We start from the raw sequence: 24457 nt of genomic DNA, 5'->3' as shown, positions 1-24457 counted from the left end.
ACAATACACCTCGGGGAGTCTGTTTTGCCTTTAATTCTTAATTGGTTAATTAAAGGTTTGAATGTGAACTCGTATGTAACCATGCTGATCGACGGCTGAATAACTGATGACCCTCCGGTGTCATATGTAGTGAGGTAACATTCTGTCACCCCTTGGCCTTATCGGCTGGGACTGTAGCTAGCAGTCGGGGTGTGGGAGTGTCTGTCCCGTATAGATCTATACACACAATGCCCGCTCTCCCTCCAGGAGACTCTGGTTACAAAGTGATACCACAATGAAGTGTCGTATCGAGAAGTAGTATGTCACATTCTGATTATCGTATTCAAATGTTGGTATAGTATGTCATAATGTAGTGATGTTTTCTCTGTACTAGTATATAGTATATCTTCTTGTATAGTGTATAGTATGTTCTCTTGTATAATGAATAGTATGTTCTGACTCGTGAATGTACTGACTCTTGTTTGGGTCGTTGTAATAGTAATAGTGAGTAGAAATCCCTTAACTATACCTATTATAGTTAAATAGTAATGTTGTTTGTATGCCTCTGCTACTCAAAGGTACTGAACTGAAGTGAAAGCTTTTGTATCCAACACATATATACGATATATAACTAAGATTTTAACGACATTCGGACAAATAACAGGATACCCTAAGTCCACAACCAAACAAGGAACAGGAAATAAGGTGAGCTATCAGTCCTAAGTCCTTCAAATCTTACTTATATAAATATATTAGTATTGATATGAGTTTGACAATAATGTAAGTTTAAAAAAAAGGTTTGAAAACAGTTTTAGCATCTAAAACAGTTTGATAAAGGGTTTTGAAGTGCTTGAAATCCATAAGTTTGATAGCAATTTGAAAGTAATAGAAAATCTTTCTGTTTGTTCTAGTCATTAATCACATGTGATTAAAACAATGTCTAGAATGTTTCAACTTGTATCCCCCCCCCCCATAAAAGCATTTAAAAATCATTTCAAAGGTTGATTAAGGGGTATGAACTCACCTGCAGTGAGTGGTTTGGATGAACGGGTGGTATAGGATGCTAGGTGTCAAGTGAAGACTTGAGCACACACACGGATCCTATTTAACATATAATGACACATATATGTATCTAATTAGTGTTTAGACAACTAATTAAGTAAGTAAGGACACCCTAGGACATGGAAAACACTTTGATTCAAGTGTTAGAAGTACATAGGGTTGCATCTAGGGGTTGTGGGGCCTCACATTGGAGTTTACGGCCCAAATGGTAAGGCCCATGAGTTTACGGCCCATGGGTTTACGGCCCATGGTGTTTACGGCCGTAAACTCATGTCATCATGTTCCATTTTGTGTGTTTAAGGTCCTACAAGTTTCCAGGAAGGGTTCTAGACTAAAGACCAAGCCTTTGGAAGAAGTTAGGGTTCATATGCACCCTATATTTAAGTTTACGGCCAAGGGAGATTGCCTTGGCCGTAAACACCCTTCTGGACATGATTTCTTGATGTTTAACAAGTGATTCTAGTACATAACAAGCTAAGGGTAGTGTACTTACGTAATAGAAGCTTGAGGGAGTGGTTAGAGCCCAAAACACTAGTATGTTCTTGGTGAAATGAAGAACACTTGAAGATCTACCCAAAAGAAGAGATTTCATGGATGAAATCAAGAGTGAATCAAGAAGAAGAGATGTATTAACTCGTTAATGAAAGGATTCACTTACATTTTTGAAGATTTGGAGCAAAAACTTCAAGATCCTTGGGAGAGAATTCGAGTTCTAGACTTGGAAAAGTGAAGAATGGCTGAAAAATGACTAAGGGTCGTATATATAGTAGGGAGTTTACGGCCTCCATGTGTTTACGGCCGTAAACCCATGATCCTTGGCCGTAAACTCCTCTTTTGAGGGTTTATGGCATGGTTGATGGGTTACAACTTCAATTGACACTTCCATTCACTTATTCCTTTGATAAACTAGGCTCGGGATACTCAAATAGACTCAAAACGGTGCTAAAAGTTAGTAGAAACAAGTCTAACTTTGATTGGATTGAATGGTTTGTACAAGATTGAAATTTCGGGTTGTCACATCATCCCCCCGTTAGAGGGAATTTCGTCCCGAAATTAGAGTTCAAACAACTAAGTTATTACCAATAACTAAGTAAAAAGATGAGGATATTTAAGTTTCATTTGATCCTCGCGTTCCCAAGTGAATTCCGGTCCTCGCTTGGCGTCCCAGTGAACCTTCACTATCGGGATACGGCTTTGCTTGGTTCGTGTGACCTCTCGGTCCATGATCTCTACTGGTTCTTCCACGAAGTTGAGGCTCTCGTTGATCTCGATCTCGTCGAGTGGGATTACAAGAGTCTCGTCGGATAAGCACTTTTTCAAGTTCGAGACGTGGAAAGTAGGATGTACGTTACTAAGCTCGTGGGGTAGGTTGAGTTTCTAAGCTACTGGGCCGATTCTTGCGAGAATCTCGAAAGGCCCTATGTATCTTGGATTTAGCTTTCCACGCTTTCCGAAGCGTATCAAGCCCTTCCAGGGTGAGACTTTCAAAAGGACTCGATCTCCCACCTGGAATTCCAAGGGTTTCCTTCGTTGTTCTGCGTAGCTTTTCTGTCGGTCTCTAGACGCTTTCAATCATTCACGAATCTGAATGATCTTCTCTGTCGTTTCCCGAATGATCTTCGGACCCGTGAGAGCGCTGTCAAGAACTCGTCCTTTAGCCAACTGTGTGTCACCCACCTCAGCCCAACACAGAGGGGACCTGCACTTCCGGCAATAGAGGGCTTCAAATGGAGCAGCCTTTATGCTCGTGTGATAACTGTTGTTGTAGGAAAATTCGACAAGGGGTAAGTGAGTATCCCATGCCTTTCCAAAGTCGATCACACAGGCTCGCAACATATCTTCCAAGGTTTGGATAGTTCTCTCACTTTGTCCGTCGGTCTGTGGATGGTAGGTTGTACTCATGTCCAGCCTCGTTCCTAAGGAGTTTTGTAGCGACTGCCAGAACCTCGAAGTGAACCTACTATCCCTGTCGGAGATAATGGATACAGGAACACCATGCAGTCGTACTATCTCCCGAATGTATGTTCTTGTGAGCTTCTCCATCTTGTCAGTTTCCTTGATGGGCAGGAAGTGTGCGGACTTGGTCAATCTGTCGACGATGACCCAAATGGTATCAAGTCCACCCGTTGTCTTGGGCAACTTGGTTATGAAGTCCATAGTGATCCGCTCCCACTTCCACTCAGGTATCTCCGGTTGCTGAAGTAAACCCGATGGTTTCTGGTATTCGACCTTGACCTTGGCGCAAGTAAGACATTTACTTACGAAGGTAGCAATCTCTGCTTTCATGTTAGGCCACCAGTATAAATTTTTAAGATCCAGATACATCTTATCTGAACCTGGGTGGACGGAATAACGAGTGTTGTGCGCTTCGTTCATGACTAAGTCTCTGAAACCACCGTATTTCGGTGTCCAGATCCTGTCCATGAGGTACAACGCTCCGTTACCCTTGACTTCTAAGTTCTTATCCATCCCTCGTAAAGATTCACCCGCCACATTCCCAGGTTTCAAGGCTTCGAGCTGAGCCTCCTTAATTTGTGTGGACAGATGCGAATGGATAGTCATAGTTAATGACTTGACTTTTCGACCAGAATATTCCTTCCGACTTAGGGCGTCTGCTACCACGTTGGCTTTACTCGGATGATAACGAATTTCGCATTCGTAGTCATTGAGTAGCTCGACCCACCGTCGTTGTCTCATATTGAGTTCTTTCTGGTTGGATATGCGTTGTAGGCTTTTGTGGTCTGTAAAGATAGTGCTCTTCGTACCATACAGGTAGTGTCTCCAGATCTTCAGGGCAAACACAACTGCTCCTAGTTCAAGATCGTGGGTGGTGTAGTTGACCTCATGTGTCTTTAGCTGTCTTGAGGCATAGGCGATGACCTTTCCTCGTTGCATCAGAACACAGCCGAGCCCTTGATTTGACGCATCGCAGTAGACCACGAAGTCTTTTGTCCCTTCGGGGAGGGACAGTATTGGTGCGGTGCATAAGGCTCGTTTTAGCGTTTGGAATGCTTTCTCCTGCTTCTCTTTCCAGTCAAAGGTCACGCCTTTCTGGGTCAATGTCGTAAGAGGTTTCGCAATTCGAGAGAAGTTCTGTATGAACCTGTGATAGTAGCCAGCGAGGCCTAGAAATTGACGAATTTCTGTAGGCGTTTTCGGTGCTGACCAGTTCTCAATAGCTTTAATTTTGGATGGGTCCACGTGGATTCCTTCTTCGCTAACCACGTGTCCTAAGAATTCGACTCTTCGGATCCAAAATTCGCATTTAGAGAACTTCGCATAGAGTTTTTCTGATCGTAAGGTTCCTAGGACTTGTCGCAGATGATCACTATGCTCCTCCTTGCTTCGAGAGAAGATAAGTATATCATCGATGAAGACAATGACGAACTGATCTAAGTAAGGACGGCATACCCTATTCATCAAGTCCATGAACACTGCGGGGGAATTGGTCAATCCGAATGGCATCACTACGAACTCGTAGTGTCCGTAACGAGTTCGGAAGGCTGTCTTCGGAACATCCTCTTCAAGCACTCGTAACTGGTGATACCCGGATCTTAGATCAATCTTAGAAAAGTAGCTCGCCCCTTGCAGTTGTTCGAACAAATCGTCTATGCGAGGTAAAGGGTAACGATTCTTGACTGTAAGCTTGTTGAGTTCCTTATAGTCGATGCACATACGGAACGATCCGTCTTTCTTCTTGACGAACAAGACCGGGGATCCCCAGGGTGAGAAGCTTGGTCTTATAAAGCCCTTGCTGAGCAGTTCGTTAAGTTGACCAGACAGTTCTTGCATCTCTGCCGGTGCTAGACGATAGGGCGATTTGACTACGGGGGTAGCTCCTGGCACTAAGTCGATTCGGAACTCGACTTGATGTTGCGGGGGTAACCCTGGGAGTTCTTCCGGAAAGATGTCAGGAAAATCGCGTACTACGGGGAGGTCTTTTAGGTCTTTGGTTTTCTTGTTCGCATCGACTACGTGTGCAAGGAATGCACGATATTCCTTACGCAAGTACTTCTGGGCTTGAATACTTGAGATGATACGAAGGCTCGTACTTGGTTTGTATCCGTAGATCAACAGAGTTTCGTTATTTGGTAGGTTTAGGCGGACTGCCTTCTCGAAGCACAGAATATCGGTACGATGGAGACTCAACCAGTCCATGCCCACAATGACATCGAAACTCTTGATTGCTACTGGTATGAGGTTGATTGGGAATGAATGATTATCTAGCGTGAGGGTGCAACCTATGTAAATCTCGTTAGAACTCTCTGTCTTTCCGTTGGCCATTTCTACGACTAAGGGTTCTTTTAGTGCTTGCGGTGATGGATTAAGTAAGTGTTTAAATTTTTGGTTTACGAAGCTCCTCTCTGCCCCACTATCAAATAGGATACAAGCATATGAGTTATCGAGAAGGAACGTACCCGTGACTACGGTGGGGTCTGCCACGGCTTCATTATGGCCCATAGCAAGTAGTCTTCCTGCTCCTCCCGCATTCCCAGCTTTCGGACAGTTTCTTTTGAAGTGCCCTGTCTCGCCACACCCGTAGCAGGCCTGACTTACTCTTGCACCCGGGACCTGGGTGTTAGGTTTGGGTGGCGCTCTGCAAAACCGGGCGGTATGGCCTTTCCGGTCACAGTTAGTGCAGTGGATTTCCCGGCAGGGGCCGTTGTGATGGAAACTGCACTTGGTGCACTTGGGTAGGGTCCCTGCATATGGCTTGGCTGATACAGGGGCAACAGGGGTGGTGACAGCATGGACAGCCACAGTTTGTTGGTTCTTGGAAGAGGGTTGAGCTGATTTGCCCTTCTTTCGGTCCCAACGCTTTCTCTTGTTGTCGACTGCTTTGGTTGGTGCAGAAGCAGCCATTGTAGTTGTTGTTGGAGTAGAAGGAACCTCGTGATCGATAAGCCTTTGGGCCAATTCTTTGGCGCTATCAAAGGTCGCAGGGTGCGATGCTAGAACGCTCCCTCGATACGGGGGTACCAGACCCCAGATGTATCTTTCAACTTTCTTGCTTTCAGTGGGGACCATGTTGGAACATAGCGTCGCCAGGTCGTTGAATCGGGCCGTATAAGCCACTATGTCGGAACCCTTAATCTTAAGGTTCCACAGTTCCTCCTCGATTTTCTGAATTTCGCCCCTCGGGCAGTACTCTTTCGCCATTAGATCCTTCAGTGTCTCCCAGCCCATGGCGTTAGCTGCCACGAGTGAGAGTGAGTTGACATGGCCATTCCACCATGTCAGGGCCCTTTTGGTGAAGGTGCAAGCAGCGAACTTTATCTTGCTTCCTTCGGGGCAAGAGCACATCTCAAAGATTGCTTCGGTTCTTTCGATCTATTGGGACAGCGCAATGATCCCTCCGGTTTCGTTGAAGTATGTTGGTTTGTAGCTGATGAAATCTTTATAGGTACACTCCCGTGTACGTGGTTGGATTTCACCATGACTAGAGTTGGTGCCCGTTCCAGCTCCACTTGCACCACCAGAATTCACTTGAGCCATGGCTGCTTGAAACATCACCGCATCGAACTGTGGAGGGGGTGGTGGTGGTGGAGTTTGATTCACAAGTGTGCCTCTGGTCGGACGCTTGCGGGGCGGCATCTTCTACTGGAAGTTTATAGAGATGATGATAATAGTAAGAATCAATTGAAAGCATGATGAGAGTGTTTCATGGACTAATCGCCATAGTCCAACTATCAGATAGAGGCATAACAATAGAGTAGGGAAAACACAAAGGTATAGTCTTTCCCATAGATTAGATAACTGCCAATATTACCGGTATTAATGATGTAAAATGAGTTCGGGGAAAATGACCTAACAGTAGGTCTTACATGAAACCATAAGGGAAAATGTTGGCAGCTTAGAAGTCTAGTTAGAGTACTTTAAAAGTTAGGAATATTTTACAGACATGTGCTCCATAGAGCACAGAAAAGAAAGGCTATTCCTTATCCCAAAAGAAAAGATGAGTCGACATCTTCTACCAGCGACGGGTATCCATCGGGCGAACCCTCAGATCTGCCAGTTGACGTACAACCTCCTGAAGATGTCGCTCATGCACCCTCTGGCGTACCCGGAGTTCCATGACTTCGGCTCGGGATGCAGTTAGTTGTTGCTGCAGAGCCTCGTTGGTCCTCCTAGTCCTTTCCATAGCCTCTTCAAGTTGGCGAATGCAGACTGTATTAACGCCAGAGTTGGCGTCCACTTCCATCACTCGGTCGATGACTGCACGACCTTGTTCGGCATTCTGAGCAATCCTACGGACCATGATGGGCAGGACTCGGTCAGCGGAGCCTCCCTCGCTTATGTTGTAAAAGCTTCGGTCTCCGTTGAAAGGTAAAGGCTGACCCTGCTCATCACTCCAACGGTTCAAGTTTGTTGCCCACAAGGGTGTGGGACCTTGAAATGCTGGACGGGGGTTGAAGTTTGGGACTTGACTTTCTTGGGGTAGGTTGTTGACCTCTGGTTCGGAGTCAGAGCCATCCGAAAAGCCTTCTGCGAGGTGATCATCCAAAGGGATTGGATGGTCCTCCTCTGGCTCCTCATTGAGCCACCCACCATTGCCTTGGTTGGGATAATACGGATCGCCGGGAAGATGGAAGCCATCCGTGTTATCTACGCGAGAATGGGGAAAAGAATAGTTAATAGACGTACTAATGAAGACCCTTTTTAATTTGCACATAAGTAATTATAGTAACACAAAATACTCCTATAGTATTTTAGGTTTATGTTCTGTTCTAATGTTCTCGTTGTAGTGTTATTGGTAAGTTTTTAGACTTGTTGCAACACCACCATCATTCTTAGGCACATGCTAGTCACTCCTCGAAAAATATAGTTGATCAGGCTATATCCCCCTAGTTTTGACTATATGTCTCTAAGCCTAATTGTGTTGTTCAACAATCGTAATACTTTTGTTATGACTTAGTATGATATTGACCTTGGTATGAATAGATGTATGTATACTTAGTTAAATATTTTATTATTTAAAAGTATAAATTCTTGGTCAGAGTGTTTTAATCCCGGTGCGTTTATAGTTTGTATATCTTTTATGGGTTGATATACTTGATTCACTATAAACAATGCGCTGATACCAATTTGTCCCACCCCAAAACCGGAACGGCGGAAACGTTCTGGGGTGGAGGACGTCATGTACAGTATCATAACAATGCATAATAGTAAAGACAAGCAACAACATCCATTGCCTTAATATAATAATTTTAATACAAGCGTGTTCTGTATAGTTCGTAAGACACCAAAAGAATGAATAAAATAAAAGATGAGTCTTGTATGTGCTCCATCTTCTCAAAAGCTTCATCGGTACCTATCTATCGATGACCTGAGAATACAAGTTATTTTGAAAGAGTTTATCAGCATTAACGCTGGTGAGTTCATAAGTATTTAGTGTCATTGCTTGTATGAAAATGTTTGTAACAACGTAGTGTAAATGTTCGTAGCTGTTTGTAATTGTTTGCAAATGTTTGTAAATGGTTGGACTCCCTAGAAAATCCTATAGTTTCTACTGAAAAGTAGTCTTCTACCAAGACCCGATTATTTGTATGTTTGTTCTTTTGTAGTGTAAGAGTTTTCCCCAGTGAAACTATCATTATGAAAATATAGTTTAAGACCTCACTTATGTGAGATGATTACAAAATAAATGTAATAGGGGAAAGTAATGTTTTACCCCAGCAATATCATTACTGGCTAAAAGTGATGAAAATGCAGACTCCAGGTAGTATTAAATGTACAATACACCTCGGGGAGTCTGTTTTGCCTTTAATTCTTAATTGGTTAATTAAAGGTTTGAATGTGAACTCGTATGTAACCATGCTGATCGACGGCTGAATAACTGATGACCCTCCGGTGTCATATGTAGTGAGGTAACATTCTGTCACCCCTTGGCCTTATCGGCTGGGACTGTAGCTAGCAGTCGGGGTGTGGGAGTGTCTGTCCCGTATAGATCTATACACACAATGCCCGCTCTCCCTCCAGGAGACTCTGGTTACAAAGTGATACCACAATGAAGTGTCGTATCGAGAAGTAGTATGTCACATTCTGATTATCGTATTCAAATGTTGGTATAGTATGTCATAGTGTAGTGATGTTTTCTCTGTACTAGTATATAGTATATCCTCTTGTATAGTGTATAGTATGTTCTCTTGTATAATGAATAGTATGTTCTGACTCGTGAATGTACTGACTCTTGTTTGGGTCGTTGTAATAGTAATAGTGAGTAGAAATCCCTTAACTATACCTATTATAGTTAAATAGTAATGTTGTTTGTATGCCTCTGCTACTCAAAGGTACTGAACTGAAGTGAAAGCTTTTGTATCCAACACATATATACGATATATAACTAAGATTTTAACGACATTCGGACAAATAACAGGATACCCTAAGTCCACAACCAAACAAGGAACAGGAAATAAGGTGAGCTATCAGTCCTAAGTCCTTCAAATCTTACTTATATAAATATATTAGTATTGATATGAGTTTGACAATAATGTAAGTTTAAAAAAAAGGTTTGAAAACGGTTTTAGCATCTAAAACAGTTTGATAAAGGGTTTTGAAGTGCTTGAAATCCATAAGTTTGATAGCAATTTGAAAGTAATAGAAAATCTTTCTGTTTGTTCTAGTCATTAATCACATGTGATTAAAACAATGTCTAGAATGTTTCAACTTGTATCCCCCCCCCCCATAAAAGCATTTAAAAATCATTTCAAAGGTTGATTAAGGGGTATGAACTCACCTGCAGTGAGTGGTTTGGATGAACGGGTGGTATAGGATGCTAGGTGTCAAGTGAAGACTTGAGCACACACACGGATCCTATTTAACATATAATGACACATATATGTATCTAATTAGTGTTTAGACAACTAATTAAGTAAGTAAGGACACCCTAGGACATGGAAAACACTTTGATTCAAGTGTTAGAAGTACATAGGGTTGCATCTAGGGGTTGTGGGGCCTCACATTGGAGTTTACGGCCCAAATGGTAAGGCCCATGAGTTTACGGCCCATGGTGTTTACGGCCCATGGGTTTACGGCCCATGGTGTTTACGGCCGTAAACTCATGTCATCATGTTCCATTTTGTGTGTTTAAGGTCCTACAAGTTTCCAGGAAGGGTTCTAGACTAAAGACCAAGCCTTTGGAAGAAGTTAGGGTTCATATGCACCCTATATTTAAGTTTACGGCCAAGGGAGATTGCCTTGGCCGTAAACACCCTTCTGGACATGATTTCTTGATGTTTAACAAGTGATTCTAGTACATAACAAGCTAAGGGTAGTGTACTTACGTAATAGAAGCTTGAGGGAGTGGTTAGAGCCCAAAACACTAGTATGTTCTTGGTGAAATGAAGAACACTTGAAGATCTACCCAAAAAAAGAGATTTCATGGATGAAATCAAGAGTGAATCAAGAAGAAGAGATGTATTAACTCGTTAATGAAAGGATTCGCTTACATTTTTGAAGATTTGGAGCAAAAACTTCAAGATCCTTGGGAGAGAATTCGAGTTCTAGACTTGGAAAAGTGAAGAATGGCTGAAAAATGACTAAGGGTCGTATATATAGTAGGGAGTTTACGGCCTCCATGTGTTTACGGCCGTAAACCCATGACCCTTGGCCGTAAACTCCTCTTTTGAGGGTTTATGGCATGGTTGATGGGTTACAACTTCAATTGACACTTTCATTCACTTATTCCTTTGATAAACTAGGCTCGGGATACTCAAATAGACTCAAAACGGTGCTAAAAGTTAGTAGAAACAAGTCTAACTTTGATTGGATTGAATGGTTTGTACAAGATTGAAATTTCGGGTTGTCACAGCCGATATGATTGCATCGCATCCACTGAAGATTTTGTACTTCTGTTTTATGGCACTCAAATGTTTGTTTTGAGAATACATTTTATACTCTAATTATCTTTGATGGAGTGAAATTAATGGTTTTACTTTATTAAAAATGAAATTTTTCTTAATACTTTTGGGATGTTACATTTGAGTTAGTAATGATTCCGAGATGTTGCTCATTCTGAGAATGTGTGATGTTATTTTGTATTTTAGTATGTTGCAATATAGGAGACAAGATCAACATATATCTTTTGTTAGTGTACTATTTGTTTATCTGCAATTTACATTGTCTTATTTGTCTTATTGTGTTATCTTAGTTGCTTGCCTATAAAAAGGGAAGTCAACCATTGTATTCAATATCACCTTCCAAAAGATTTACAAGTGAAATATACATCAATCATTCTCTTTCAAACATTCTTCGTGCATTTACTTCATCTTATTTATTGTTTAATCATTTGCATTGAATACTTTGGTTGATATTCTTATTCAAGGCTTGACTGGATTTTATCCAAGATTGACTAGAACAAGTTATTTGCCTCCATTATGTTGTGTATTCAAGGTATAATTTATTATACCTTGTCCGATATATCCTTGCAATATCCTTTGTTTTTTAACATCCAAACAACGTTCAACAAGTTAATTCACTGACACCACTAATGGTTAAAACCAATAAGTGAACAAAAGGGTGGCGCTTCTGATCAAACTTTCACGTCCGGTTGTGTGAAAATAGAGAATCAACACTCACTCCTATCTTCTTGACGACCGAATCTTCAGGGCAAGATGCTTTTTGAAGCTTAGAGACTCCAATATAATATTCGATCCAGATCCTCTTTGATATTCGAATCAACCATTGAAATCAGTTACCATGGGGCTTTAGGTTCCTAAATTAACTGGGGAGAGAAAGAGAAGGGGGATGGGGATGATGTATTTAATTTTGTGTTTATATAATACATAAATGGCTCACAAGAAAAGGAAAAATATATTAAAAGGGTAAGATGACATTTTCATATGGATAGACCTGGCAATGGGGCGGGTTTGGAGCGAATCGACCTTGATCCAAACCCTTTTAACAAATTCCAAAATCCGATCCAAACTCGCTCCGTAACCCGCATGGTTTTGAATAATCAAACTCATACCCTTATCCACCGAATCAGCAGATATCCAAACCCACCCCGTAACCCGTAGGTTTTTTGGATAATCAAACACATTTTACTTAAATCATAAAATCACATTTATTAAATAAAACAAATGTTGATTTAGAAAACACATTATGTACTCGAAGACTTTCGATTGGAATTAAAATCATTATCGTAGTTACTTCCGATTGGTTTTTGACCGTCGATTGCATTGATAGAGAATAGGAATTACAAACTTTCTTCCGGTTGATAAATGAATTTATTGATTTATAAATGAAATTGGTGATCACATGATGAAATATAAATGAAATGACATCATGATTATTGGGAGAAGACCGGAAGTCTAGAAGTTGAGTCCTCGAGTCCTATGTAAAAACAGTTTAGTTTTTGGCCTTTTCTCTTTGGACTTTCGATTGGAATTTAAAGTAAACTTTAGGTAGTATAAACTATAAATGTATAATTATAAAATTTATATGGGGCGGGTTATAAATGGAGCGGATCGGTGATGATCTATACCCGACCCTTTTAATAAAAGGGTTAGCGGGTATGGGTCGTTAACGGGTAAACAGATCAAAAACTATGCTCCAAACCCGTATAATTGTTAAGGGTTTGGATCGGATCAGGGTCAAAACTCGCTCCATTGCCAGGCCTACATATGGATCAGAGACCACCGGTGAAGGAAAGCAAACCACAAGGACCAACCATGTTACAAAATCGATAATAGGACCAATAGTGTGAATTGTGCCAAATCACAATGACCAATTGTGTAATTTAATGTTTGAAATATTATAGTTTCTAAGATGGTTGAGGATAAAATAAATTAGAATTTAGAAAATAACAACAAAATTATGTTTACATTACAATTTTGATTGTTATTGTTATACTGTATACTATTTTTTAGGTTTGGTTCTAGTAGATAAAATAAAACCACAATAACTAATTTACAAAGAAAAAATTATTGAAATCATCCCTATGGTTTAGTTAAAATTACGCATTTGGTCCCTAACTTTTGTTTTGCACTCGGACCATCCCTATAGTTTCTTTTTGTTATGATTTTCGTCCCTGTGGTTTATTTAAAATTACACATTTGGTCACTAATAGACATAAAAAGACTATTATACCCTTACCATATTTTATTTATATTTAAAAGGATATTAAAAATTATTTCATAAAACTATTTTAGATATTATTAAAAAAGTTGGGTCCCACCCCAGTCGACTCCTTCCCTTCTACAACTAGAAGCCATCGACATCGTAGTTCAAGACATACCTCTTTCCCCCTAAACTCAACACTAAAGCTCTGATCTTCACCTCAACTCCCTATCGGAGCCGCCTCCTCCCAAAATCTGCAAATTATAAACTCTCCGTCGCCATCGGCTATCATGTGAACACCACCACCAGAAGCCTGTAACCGTAACACCTCCAGAAATCTGCAATTGTAAAGTCTTGGGAAACCTGCACCTCCGTTTTTCTTCACCGCCTTCGCAGGTTCCCATCTAACTGCAACTCCGTTGGAAATATCATCTTCTACTGTTTTCATCATTTGGAAAAATGGTGAAATCCCATTGTGTTTAATTTGACGACATCATTGATTTGAGGTTAGGTTTTACGTTTTATGTTTTGATTTCAGGATTTGACTTTGGATAGGTTTTAATTTTGGGATTTGATCTTGGCCTGGTTTTGATTTCTGGGATTTGATTTTGGCTTTGCTTTGATTTTGATTTTGGTCCCAGTGGTGATTGATTGTGGTTGAAGGAGGTAAATGATGGTTGTTGTAGGAGGTGAACGAACATAAAGGTTGCTGAAGGTAAATGGGGTGTAACTTGATGAAATCGATGATGCGGGCGACCTGAATAGGCGGGTGGTGTTGCCAGAATAGGTGAATGGTGGTGGTGTAAGAATAAGTGGGTGGTGATGGTGATGACTGTTGCCTGGTTGTAATGATAGGAATGGGTTTACATGTCTATAAATGTTGTCAGTAAAGGGGAATGGTTGTTACCGGAGGTGATGAGTAAGGAGTGGGCAAGTGGCGGCTAGCGGTCACCGGTGGTAGTTTCCGGTGTCTGGTGAGTTTCTGATGGTAGTAGTTGGTGGTTGACATCAACAGGTGGTGGTAATGGTGGAACCTCTTATATTAATACACCTTTAAATTAATAAATAATAACTAAAAAAATAAAAAAAGAAAAAAGAAAACATAAAGGGCATTATAGTCTTTTTTTATGTTTATGAGGGACTACCAAAATCAAACAGTAAGGACCAAATGTGTAATTTTAACTAACGGACGATTTCAGTAATTTGTTCATTTACAAAAAAATAAAACTTGTATTAACATAACAAAGGGACAAAATCTGTAAATTTACGCTTAATATAATGGATCACGACATTAGAGTTTATCGAAGCAGGTCTTCCATATTTTAGCTATAAAAAGACTTAAAAGTCCACCAAAGTGCTCTCTCTCTCTCTCTCTCTCTCTCACTCAGTCCACCAAAGTGCTCTCTCTCTCTCTCTCTCTCTCACTCAGTCCACCAAATCTCGTCGGCCATCGGAGTGAGAGCTCGTGGATTGTCAGTGATTGAGGTAATTCTCTCTTTATCTTTGTACCATGATCAATAATTTTGGTTTCGCCTTAATTTTGGATATGATTCTAATGTTGATATAGGTATATCATATATGTGAGGATTTAATTTGACTCAAAATTGGCACTGGAGTGAGTGTTTTGATGCGATTATTGATTATTCATGAACTCTGTATATCCGAGTTTAATTACAAAGTTTTGTAGCGTCTGATTTAATGTTAATGTATTGACTTTTGTGTTTCGCAAATCATTTTGAGAAGTTTTTTAAAAGTGGTTGAGGTTACTATTAGATTAAACCTCAGTTGATTCTCCTTACGATACCATTAAGCAATTCCGTTTAGGTTTTACTTTTTAGGTATTTCAATCGGATTTCGGATCATCTACGGATTGGAATAATTGCGCGTTAATTATTAGGTTGGGAGATGATCACGTTGCTTTTATCATAAATTCGCTTTTGCATTATTGCTTTTTGATTAAATTAAATTGAATGAACTGGATAAGCATTTCCGCTATTAACTTTATTTCCTTTTTAGGGTTAGTGGTTTTAATCATGTTTGGTGCAAATTTGTTGCTTCCTATATAGGAAATCAGCCAGGATTGGTGATTGAAGCTGTGATTGTGAGAAGGAAATGGGTTCAGAAGCGCCAAAGAGTGTTGTGATTCATGTGACTGGCTTCAAGAAGTTCAATGTTTTTGCTACCAATCCTACTGAAACATTAGTTTCAAATTTACAAAGTTATACAGAAAAGACAGGTTTACCCCTTGGTGTTTCTTTAGGCAGCTGCACTATTCTTGAGACTGCAGGAGATGGTGCGTTGACCACACTTCAGAAGGTTCTGGAATCAAGTGTTTCAAATGAAAACAATTTCGGATCCAAAGAAGTTGTGTGGGTGAGATTAATATAATTATACAAATTCAATTGTTCTCAAGTTGATATTCATGAACTCTTGTTTGTTTTTTAAGCTTCATATGGGGTTGAATGGAGGAGCATCAAACTTTGCCATTGAAAGACAAGCAGTAAATGAAGCTACCTTCTCTTGTCCAGATGAGCTTGGTTGGCAACCCAAGGTTCTTCTTTTTTATCAATAAATTTGCTTTGTAATATTAAATTTTAATTAATCTTTTACACCTAAATTCATTTGTTTGCAGAGGGTTCCAATTGTCCCAGAGGATGGAGGAATAACTCGGATACGAGAGGTAATAATCATGTATTGTTTTTATATAATAATCATTTTAAGGAACATAGAACTTACTACTAATGAAATGTGTGTTGATTTGTTGTTTTTCAAGACTGGTTGCTCGATTGATGCAATCTTGGAATTCTTGAAAAAGATGAAGGGCTATGATGCAATGATCTCTGATGATGCAGGGCGTTTTGTGTGTAACTATGTATACTATCATTCCCTCCGTTTTGCAGAAGAGAGAGGTCACAAGTCTCTATTTGTACATGTTCCTCCATTTTCAAGAATCAATGAAGAAACACAAATGCAGTTTATGGGGTCCCTTTTGGAGGCCATTGCTTTAAGTTGTTGATATTATTATATTGTATTCTTGTTCATTGAAGAAACGAATCTTTCTTTGTTGTCATTGTATGATTTCGGACTGTTCTTAGTGTAAATTGGTATGCTTTCTTAAGATGATTTGAATACATCAAAGATTGTGGTTGTTTGGATTAGCTTTGTGTTATAGATGTAAAAAAATAACCAAAAATTATATATAAGGGTATATGGAAAAAAAAGCTAGACTCTGATCCATATGGTCAGAACAATGGTAAAAAGGTAAATTGGTTACCTTGCATAATATAAGTACTTTCAAAGCTAGGAGGAAACAAGTTTATCATCAAAAATGGTTAGTTAAATCAAACAAATGTATTTTTTATCAACATACTCAAATCTGAGAAAAACATTGTTATGTGTATAAACACAATATTAGAGTATGTAATAGTTAAGTCATTTATCTTCAAAAATCTTTTCCACCTTTTTAAGGGTTTTTACTTTTGACACAAAATTTGCGTTAATTTTGTACTTTTGAGAAAGTTCTTTTTAAAAAAAAAAATGAAAAGTTAGGGTTCTATAGTATTGTAATAAGACTTTAATCCTTGTAAATAAATTTTTGTAGAACAATTAAAATAGGAAAAAACTTTACAAAATCCCATCATGGGAGGGAATAATAGTTTTTCACAATGTTGTGGTTGCTGTCTATTATTAGAAGTGTTGGCAAATTGACAGGGTGGATTGGTATGGTGTTATTTTGATCTAGGTTGGGTTGACTCGATTGGTGCCTTTTCGATTTTGTAAATATTTAATATATTAAATATTACATAAATACTATATCATATAAATAAAAGATAGTAAACACTTTAATATTTATTGGACAACTTCCTATCCAATTTTACTCATTTTCTAACTAATAATTTTTGTACCAAAGGGTTTTTTGGTCTAGCGGTAAGGAGTGACTATCTCAAATGAGAAGTCATGAGTTTAAGTTTCTTAGGAGACAAATGTTATTTAAGAGTAAGTTATTTAGTTTGTCGTTAAAAAAAATGGATATATACACTAAAGTCCCAATATTTTCATCGATTTGACAAGAAAGTCTTAAACTTTATTTTTTTGACAGTAAAGTCCAAATTACCGGCAGTTGTTGACACTTTTACCCTTTTTTCCGGTTAGCCGGTAATTATGACTTTTTTGTCAAAAAAATAAAGCTTAGGACTTTCTTGTCAAATCATCAATTAGGACTTTACTGTCAAAAAAATAAAGTTTAGGACATTTTTGTCAAATCGTTGAAAATATTGGGACTTTAGTTAGGACAGATTATACAAACATAAACAACACATGCCTAGTCAAAAAAGTGTGAATGTGGAGAAGGGAAAGAATGGCAATTTCGTTTTTTTTGCTGTTTCTTATTTCTCCATTTTTTGGACTGCAAAAAGCGAACACAATCCTAGTTCTTTCTTTCTTTCTTTCTTTCTTGATTATCTCCTTTTTTTCAAAATCAATTTGTTGAGATTAAAAAAACGATTTAACAAGAAGCAAACGTTAAGTATTTCAATAGGATCGAGCTGACTAGAGAAGGTTTCAATAACTCTTATGCTTAAAAGAGTATCATACCATTAAATTTCTAACCAAAAAAGGGATATATACACTAAAATCCCAATATTTTCAACGATTTGACAAGAAAGTCCTAAACTTTATTTTTTTTTACAGTAAAGTCCTAATTGACGATTTGACACGAAAGTCCTAAACTTTTTTTTTGACAAAAAAAGTCCTAATTACCGGCTAACCGGATAAAAAGGGTAAAAGTGTCAAAAACTGTCGGTAATTTGGACTTTACTGTCAAAAAAATAAAGTTTAGGACTTTCTTGTCAAATCGATGAAAATATTGAGACTTTAGTGTATATATCCCAAAAAAAAAATCTTCATTTATAACCAGTCATTTGGCGAACTTGTCTTAGGTTCACCTTTTTTTGGATCATATGCCAAATTTTTGTCCGACAATAAAAGTTTAACACTTAAAATGCAGAGTTTCATAAAAGATATTTAAAGTGCAAATATTATATATTTAAAATATTGTTAGTGCTCTGTGATTGTCACCCACACGTGATAAACAAATGTTCATCATGGGCCACCATAGGTTACGATTTTACCTTTTTATGATGAATTTGTTGGACGAACCGAAACAATATCAATAGTCTGATACCGGCTATAGTTGAATGGATTTTTTATTAGAATTTCTTTCATAATTTGGTCCGGGACCAGAGGCGAGCCAATTTTTTTCTTCAAGATATTTCATTTTTCAAACTTTAAAGAACATTGTTTTATGGTTATATTTTCCGAGGAATAAAACCAAAAGTTTGTATGTTATTTGGGACCGAACCATTTTGTTTGAACATTGTTTTCGGTTGTATTTTTAGTTTTTTCAGTTCCATTTTGTTCCAAACAATACCAGAATGATCAATACCCATAAGATCTTAATGGATTGGTGGATAAGCATGTCTAAACCTTGAACAAGAACTTATATTGTTTTTGTAGTGTAAGATGAATAAGTAATAAAAATGTGTTACACTAATTTATCACTTGAAAAAAGTTCTTATAATATATATTTTGGTAAAAAAGTCATGGATTTATATATGATGGAAGTTGTACGAAAAAAAAAAGGAGAAAGATGATAATCATCCTTGTTTTCAATGTGTATGATTCCAGAACAATGATTATGTTTTCGTCTAAAATGTCAAAAAGATTGTTTCACCATTAATGATTGGTTATGTTGAAATAACCTACATAGTTAATAATTATCCAAAAAACATGGGATAAAAAATATACCTACATACAATAAAAACATGTTAAAAAATAGTAGATTGTATCCAAAAGCAACCACAACAATATTGATATCAGCTTTGAACCGGCATCAAATACATTATGTATGTACCATAAACTATTGATTATACTACGATAATAAAAATATAGGTTATCTATATTTCGTTACAAACCAAACGACGATCATCTTAATATGCAGTAAGAATAAATTTTGTTTTATAAAGATACATTCTGTTTTATAAAAAGTTGAAACTTTTAATAGCACTTATATTAATATATATTTTTTATTTTCGATATAATAGTAATTTACCTAAACAAATAAGTTAAACGTGGAAACGTTAGTAGAAATATAAACAAAAATTTTAAAAAGTTGTCATGTAGTCATAAAAAAACTGTAAAAAAAAAGTTTAAATTTTTAAGGTGTAAAAATGTTATTAAAAACTGTAAAACAAGTTCAAAAAAAAATTGTAAAAAGGTTTAATAAAACAAAAAAAAAAGTTAATGGCATTTTCTGAACAAAAGCGGTAAATTGCGAACAATATAAATGTCAATAACCAAATAACCAAATGTGTACAATGATAATAATTGATTACCTTATACAGTCCAAGAAGATATCAATCTATAATAAAAAAAACCGCTAATAAATGTTGCATAAGATAAAAAAGTGGGAAGATTGGCCCGAGTGGAGCTGCACACCCATGTATGAATATACTAGGTGAATATCCGTACATTGTGCATGTTAAAGTATGTAATAAAAATTCCGACAAAGATATTATGTTGAAATTGATTATGTTATTGACATTAATTATGAAATAACAATTTCAACGATCGACCCTAACTGTAGTCTACTACCCAAAAAAAATGGATCATCATCATGATAAGACCCTCTTTACGTTATTTCTTCATTTACTTGTCAAAAGACTTGTTACTTGTTAGAAACCAATTAAATCTTAGATCATGTAAAAAAAACAATTAAACATGCTATTTCCAATAAAAATGTTAGATTTTGAATATCACATGTGAATTAAATCCTAGATCATGTAAAAAAACAATTATCAAATATATATAAGAAAAACATAGTTTGTTACTGTAGCAAGTAATATCTAAATATTTAAACAACAAATCCAACTCGATCCTACGTGTATAAAGGCTATCTGTTTTGGCATGTTGCTTGACTCGTACTAAAAAAGATATATTTTAACATATCGGTACTAAAGTTTATTTGTTTTGATGATTTTTGTGTGTGGAAAATAATATAAGATAATTTTTAAGAATTCATAGACATGTAGTTTTTGTTATTTGGGAATCGATGTGGTTGTTCTTTTGGTATTTGGGGTGATGGAAAGGGCAGTTTGGGTATTAAAGGAGAAAATTTGTTGATGGTCACTCATCTCCGTTGACGCGTCACACCTCCTTATTTTACGAGCCTCTCTTTCTACCTCTCCTCTCCCTCCCTCACTTTTAGATCGATCGATCGCTCTCCACAAACCTTCTCTCTCAGCCTCAGGTAAACTCTAATTCCAAATCTAAATCTAAATCTGAATCTGAATCTGAATCTGAATCTTCGTTTCTCAGTTCTCATTTCTCAATTCTCTCTCGGATCAAATCGCCTATACGTTGAATTCAGAGTTTGTTAATCGCAGGTCATCATCTTATGGTGCTAATCGATTCAACAGTTTGTTTCTGATTTTTGTTTTGTTGCTATTGAGAGTTTTTTTTGATAAAATTCTCTTTAGTTACTTGAAATTCCACGTTTTTTAACGAGTGTTGTCTTCTAAATTGGCGATTTCGTTAATCGGATTAGGGCTCGATTTACGCATTCTAAATTCTGATTGAAGGTTTGAAGATATTGTTTTCCGATCTGAATATTTTAGGTTGGAGAGGTTGATATGTATAACATCGCTGTTTATTATAACTAACTATTTTGTTAAAGCGTGAATCTAGATCGTAGCTTTTGCTTCTGTATTGGTAGGCTTTTGGTTCAATGCAGTGGTGGTCGTTCGTTCTCATTAGATCTATCATGCTATGTTTCATCTGGACGATTGTCGGTTTCATGTGTGTAATTTAGATTTTAAGAGTTTGATCTGTTATTTGTTTGAATCACAACATGTTTAACGACATTTTGTGACATTTCTATGCTCCTCTTATTTTCTTACTTGAGGTGCTTGGGGATACGTTTAATTATCTCGATTGATTGAACTAAACAGAAGTATCCGTCCACAATAACATGCACTTTGCTACAATTGATTTGTTTCCCCTGGAGGAACAACAATCTGTTTTTGCTTTATCATTTCACGTCTATCAACTGTGATTTGCTTAAGCAGATTTCTGTTTGAAAATTCAACTGCCATATGTCTCTGATCTGAAAATTATAGGTTTCATAGAAAGATCCATTCCTTCAATCTTCATGGCGTCATATAGTATTTGTTCAGACCTAAATCTGGATCCTTTGCAACTTTGAATGATGATTTAGAAACTAGTTCTTCCCTGAAGCATCTTGTATTTACCACAAACAATCTGAATATATCTAGTGTTTTGTGTAGGGATCCTCATCAGATAAAAGATGGGGCTTACATTCACCAAACTCTTCAGCCGGTTGTTTGCCAAGAAAGAGATGCGTATATTGATGGTGGGTCTCGATGCAGCTGGTAAGACCACCATTTTGTACAAGCTCAAGCTTGGCGAGATTGTCACAACAATCCCTACCATTGGTATGTATATGTAATACTATGTCTTTTTTTTATTTATTAAATAATTCCCAACTATAACCTTGTGTTACTTTAGTAATTAATAATATCAAATACCAATTGTTGTTTTTTTCTTCAGGATTTAATGTGGAGACTGTTGAGTACAAAAACATAAGCTTCACAGTTTGGGATGTGGGGGGTCAAGACAAGGTATAATAAATGTTTCTAGATTTCTTGACCTCGATACATCTATTTATGATCATGAATTGAATGAATGGTGCAGATTCGTCCACTATGGAGGCACTATTTCCAGAACACACAGGGTCTTATCTTTGTGGTTGATAGCAATGACAGGGATAGAGTTGTTGAGGCAAGAGATGAGTTGCACAGGATGTTGAATGAAGTAAGTTTTTTTATTTTTATTTTTTGTAAGTATCTTGATGGGTATTAAATTTTATTTTTATTTTTTTTAAGTATCTTGATGGGTATTAAAATTGTTACAAGAAATCAAACCTTTATAATGTTTTATAATCAAAGATATTTGATTTGATTGTAGGATGAGCTAAGAGATGCAGTTCTCCTTGTATTTGCTAACAAACAAGATCTGCCAAATGCAATGAATGCTGCTGAAATCACTGATAAGCTTGGTCTCCACTCCCTCCGACAACGCCACTGGTAAATAAATAAATTGCAACATTTTAATATATATATATATATATATATATATATATATATATATATTAATTATATTGACTCTAAAATCACATATGCTCTTTTTTTTGTGAATACGTTATAATTGCATAAAAATATAACGTGAATATTACATGTTGTTCTTTTCTTTTTGTATAAGTTTAATAAAAGCTCATTTGTTTTTGCAGGTACATCCAGAGCACCTGTGCTACTTCTGGGGAAGGACTTTATGAAGGTTTGGACTGGCTCTCCAACAACATTGCTAACAAGGTAACTACTCTACTCTAAACTCTAAACCTCTTTCTAATAAAATAATTTATTTCTATAACATATTTCTTTACCAAAGAAACACTGCAGTTTGTTTTAAACACTCATTTTTTTAAACAACGATATATATATAATTTTTGACATTTTCGCAACTGTCATTAAAAAGGAACGTGTCGTGTTGTGGCCTTGTGGGTGTTCTTTTATTTATTTATTTTAATGTATTATGGTGATGGTGCAAATTTGACATTATTTGTTTTTTTTTTGGTGATGATTTAAACAGGCATGATCTGAGGAGGTGATTGTATTTTGAGGAGGCAGGCAAGTTTTGCTTTTTGTATGGTCAGTCACTTTGGTGTTCTCGTTCTTCTGTCTGTGATGTAGAGGTTCGAGAGGTTATGAAACATTATGTTAAAAAAGGTTTTTTTTTTTATTATTATTTTTTTGCATTTAAATATAGGACAGTTATGGAACATGTATGATACGATGTTTGGTTGGATTGCTGCAAGTATTTTAAAGGTATTATATGTCTGTCTGTTTTTTTGTCTTGTTTCTAGCTTTTGACTTTTGAGTTTTGATTAATCACTTTAAACACAGATTTATTAATGTCAGATTTATATGTTTTTCAAAAAAAAAAAAAAAACTAATCCCTATTTTTTTTTAAAATACTATTTATTTTGTATTTGTTGGTCCAATAGCAATCCAAGCCAACCCAAATACTTTATTAAAAACATTTTTTTCATAAGACAACATTTATAATATTAAAGAAATATAAATTTATAGCAATCTATTATATTTGAAAAAAAATAAAGATATTAGTATTGTAAAATTATTTATTTCTTTAAAACATTAAAGTTGAAGTAATAATAAATTAAGCTTTGTTAAAAGAAAATTAATTAATCACCAATGTGGTGATAAAATTGTGAGAGCAAGTTGCACGCTGCACCATCGACTCCCAGGTGTGGATGACTTAGGCTATCCACATCAGTGCAATGCATTAATCTTTCGATTGTACACATCAACTTTGCAATGACTACTCACATCAGTACAATAACACTCATCTTTCAAAAGTGGTCTCCACTGCCACTACGAAACCAGATAATGTTTTAAAGATGTGTAATATAGCAAGTAGCAAGTTGATGAGTGGAGGGACCCACTTTTGCATTTGAAAGTCTTTCTATATTTGCAAGAACTTGCTGAGTTGAATTTGTCATGTCATGTTCACAGAGGTTTGCAAGTTCATTTGCAATACCGCTGTGGATGCTCTTAATAAGACTTCTAAAATTAAGGCCTATCAAAGACATGAAATGGATTCAGTTCTTTTGGCAACCAATGACATCTTCGAATTAATTCTAAAAACCATGGAGCTCATCAAGGGCTTTTGAACTTTAGATTGTGATTTGTCTGGGATAAATTTATCCGATGCAATTTTAGACTTATCTAAATTGCAAAGAGCGATGTAATCATCTTCATTTTGGAAACTTCCTATCAGCTGTTGGAACTGTTATATGTATTAGCTTTCGTTAAGTTGATTAACATTATAGTTATTTAGCCGTTAAGTTAGCACTATAATGACTGACCAATTGCGTTTTTACATTTTAGCGGAGTAATCTTTCATTTCGTCTTCTTCTGTTCTTCCCTCATGTTAAGGACATAAGGTGTACATAGAGTGTAATTGTATTATAAAATCTCATAAATTATTTAATGATGTCGAACAAGTATCTGTTAGGAAATGTATGTTAAAGCATAAAATAGATTAATTAAACAGATTAGACAAGTCTAATGACTAGTTTTTGGTACGGATCAAAACGAATTGAATTCCTGCTGTACCTTTGTCTGAAAAACTAGTGTTTAAGATTACCCAAACTTTATTCTTACAATAATCTGTTTCTTCGCATAAAAATAATTTAAGAAGT

At 36.9% G+C, this 24457-nt stretch overlaps 2 protein-coding genes across 3 annotated transcripts; both read left to right on the top strand.

The window, feature by feature from the left end:
• The first annotated feature begins 14423 nt into the window (after positions 1–14423).
• Positions 14424–16259, top strand: LOC145169332 (uncharacterized). The gene is made up of 5 exons (XM_079087909.1): positions 14424–14586; positions 15168–15474; positions 15548–15652; positions 15734–15781; positions 15875–16259. The coding sequence occupies exons 2-5, from the start codon at positions 15214–15216 to the stop codon at positions 16115–16117; spliced, it is 657 nt and encodes a 218-aa protein (XP_078944035.1). The 5' UTR covers positions 14424–14586; positions 15168–15213; the 3' UTR covers positions 16118–16259.
• A 3993-nt stretch (positions 16260–20252) lies between these two features.
• On the top strand, positions 20253–23089 carry LOC145169330 (ADP-ribosylation factor 2). Of its 2 annotated transcripts, XM_079087907.1 has the most exons (8): positions 20260–20407; positions 20476–20543; positions 21444–21611; positions 21727–21797; positions 21871–21990; positions 22144–22262; positions 22466–22547; positions 22825–23089. In XM_079087907.1, the coding sequence occupies exons 3-8, from the start codon at positions 21464–21466 to the stop codon at positions 22828–22830; spliced, it is 546 nt and encodes a 181-aa protein (XP_078944033.1). In that variant the 5' UTR covers positions 20260–20407; positions 20476–20543; positions 21444–21463; the 3' UTR covers positions 22831–23089. The 2 variants fall into 2 exon arrangements, with proteins under 2 accessions (XP_078944032.1, XP_078944033.1); XM_079087906.1 differs by lacking the exon at positions 20476–20543 and having other exon boundaries at positions 20253–20407.
• Positions 23090–24457: the final 1368 nt, after the last annotated feature.

This window comes from Lactuca virosa, chromosome 4, assembly GCF_052849685.1.
Source record: "Lactuca virosa cultivar CGN04683 chromosome 4, Lactuca_virosa_CGN04683_v6, whole genome shotgun sequence".
In the NCBI taxonomy this organism is placed as follows: Eukaryota; Viridiplantae; Streptophyta; class Magnoliopsida; order Asterales; family Asteraceae; genus Lactuca; species Lactuca virosa.
Note: the sequence above shows the minus strand (reverse complement) of the source record. Positions and strands in the feature narration are given on the sequence as shown.

Coding starts and splice junctions, on each gene's coding strand:
- LOC145169332 (XM_079087909.1), top strand. CDS start 15,214: ATGGGTTCAGAAGCGCCAAAGAGTGTTGTGATTCATGTGACTGGCTTC. Junction 15,475..15,547: donor GATCCAAAGAAGTTGTGTGG/GTGAGATTAATA, acceptor TTGTTTTTTAAG/CTTCATATGGGGTTGAATGG. Junction 15,782..15,874: donor GAATAACTCGGATACGAGAG/GTAATAATCATG, acceptor TTGTTTTTCAAG/ACTGGTTGCTCGATTGATGC.
- LOC145169330 (XM_079087906.1), top strand. CDS start 21,464: ATGGGGCTTACATTCACCAAACTCTTCAGCCGGTTGTTTGCCAAGAAA. Junction 21,798..21,870: donor ATGTGGGGGGTCAAGACAAG/GTATAATAAATG, acceptor TGAATGGTGCAG/ATTCGTCCACTATGGAGGCA. Junction 21,991..22,143: donor TGCACAGGATGTTGAATGAA/GTAAGTTTTTTT, acceptor ATTTGATTGTAG/GATGAGCTAAGAGATGCAGT.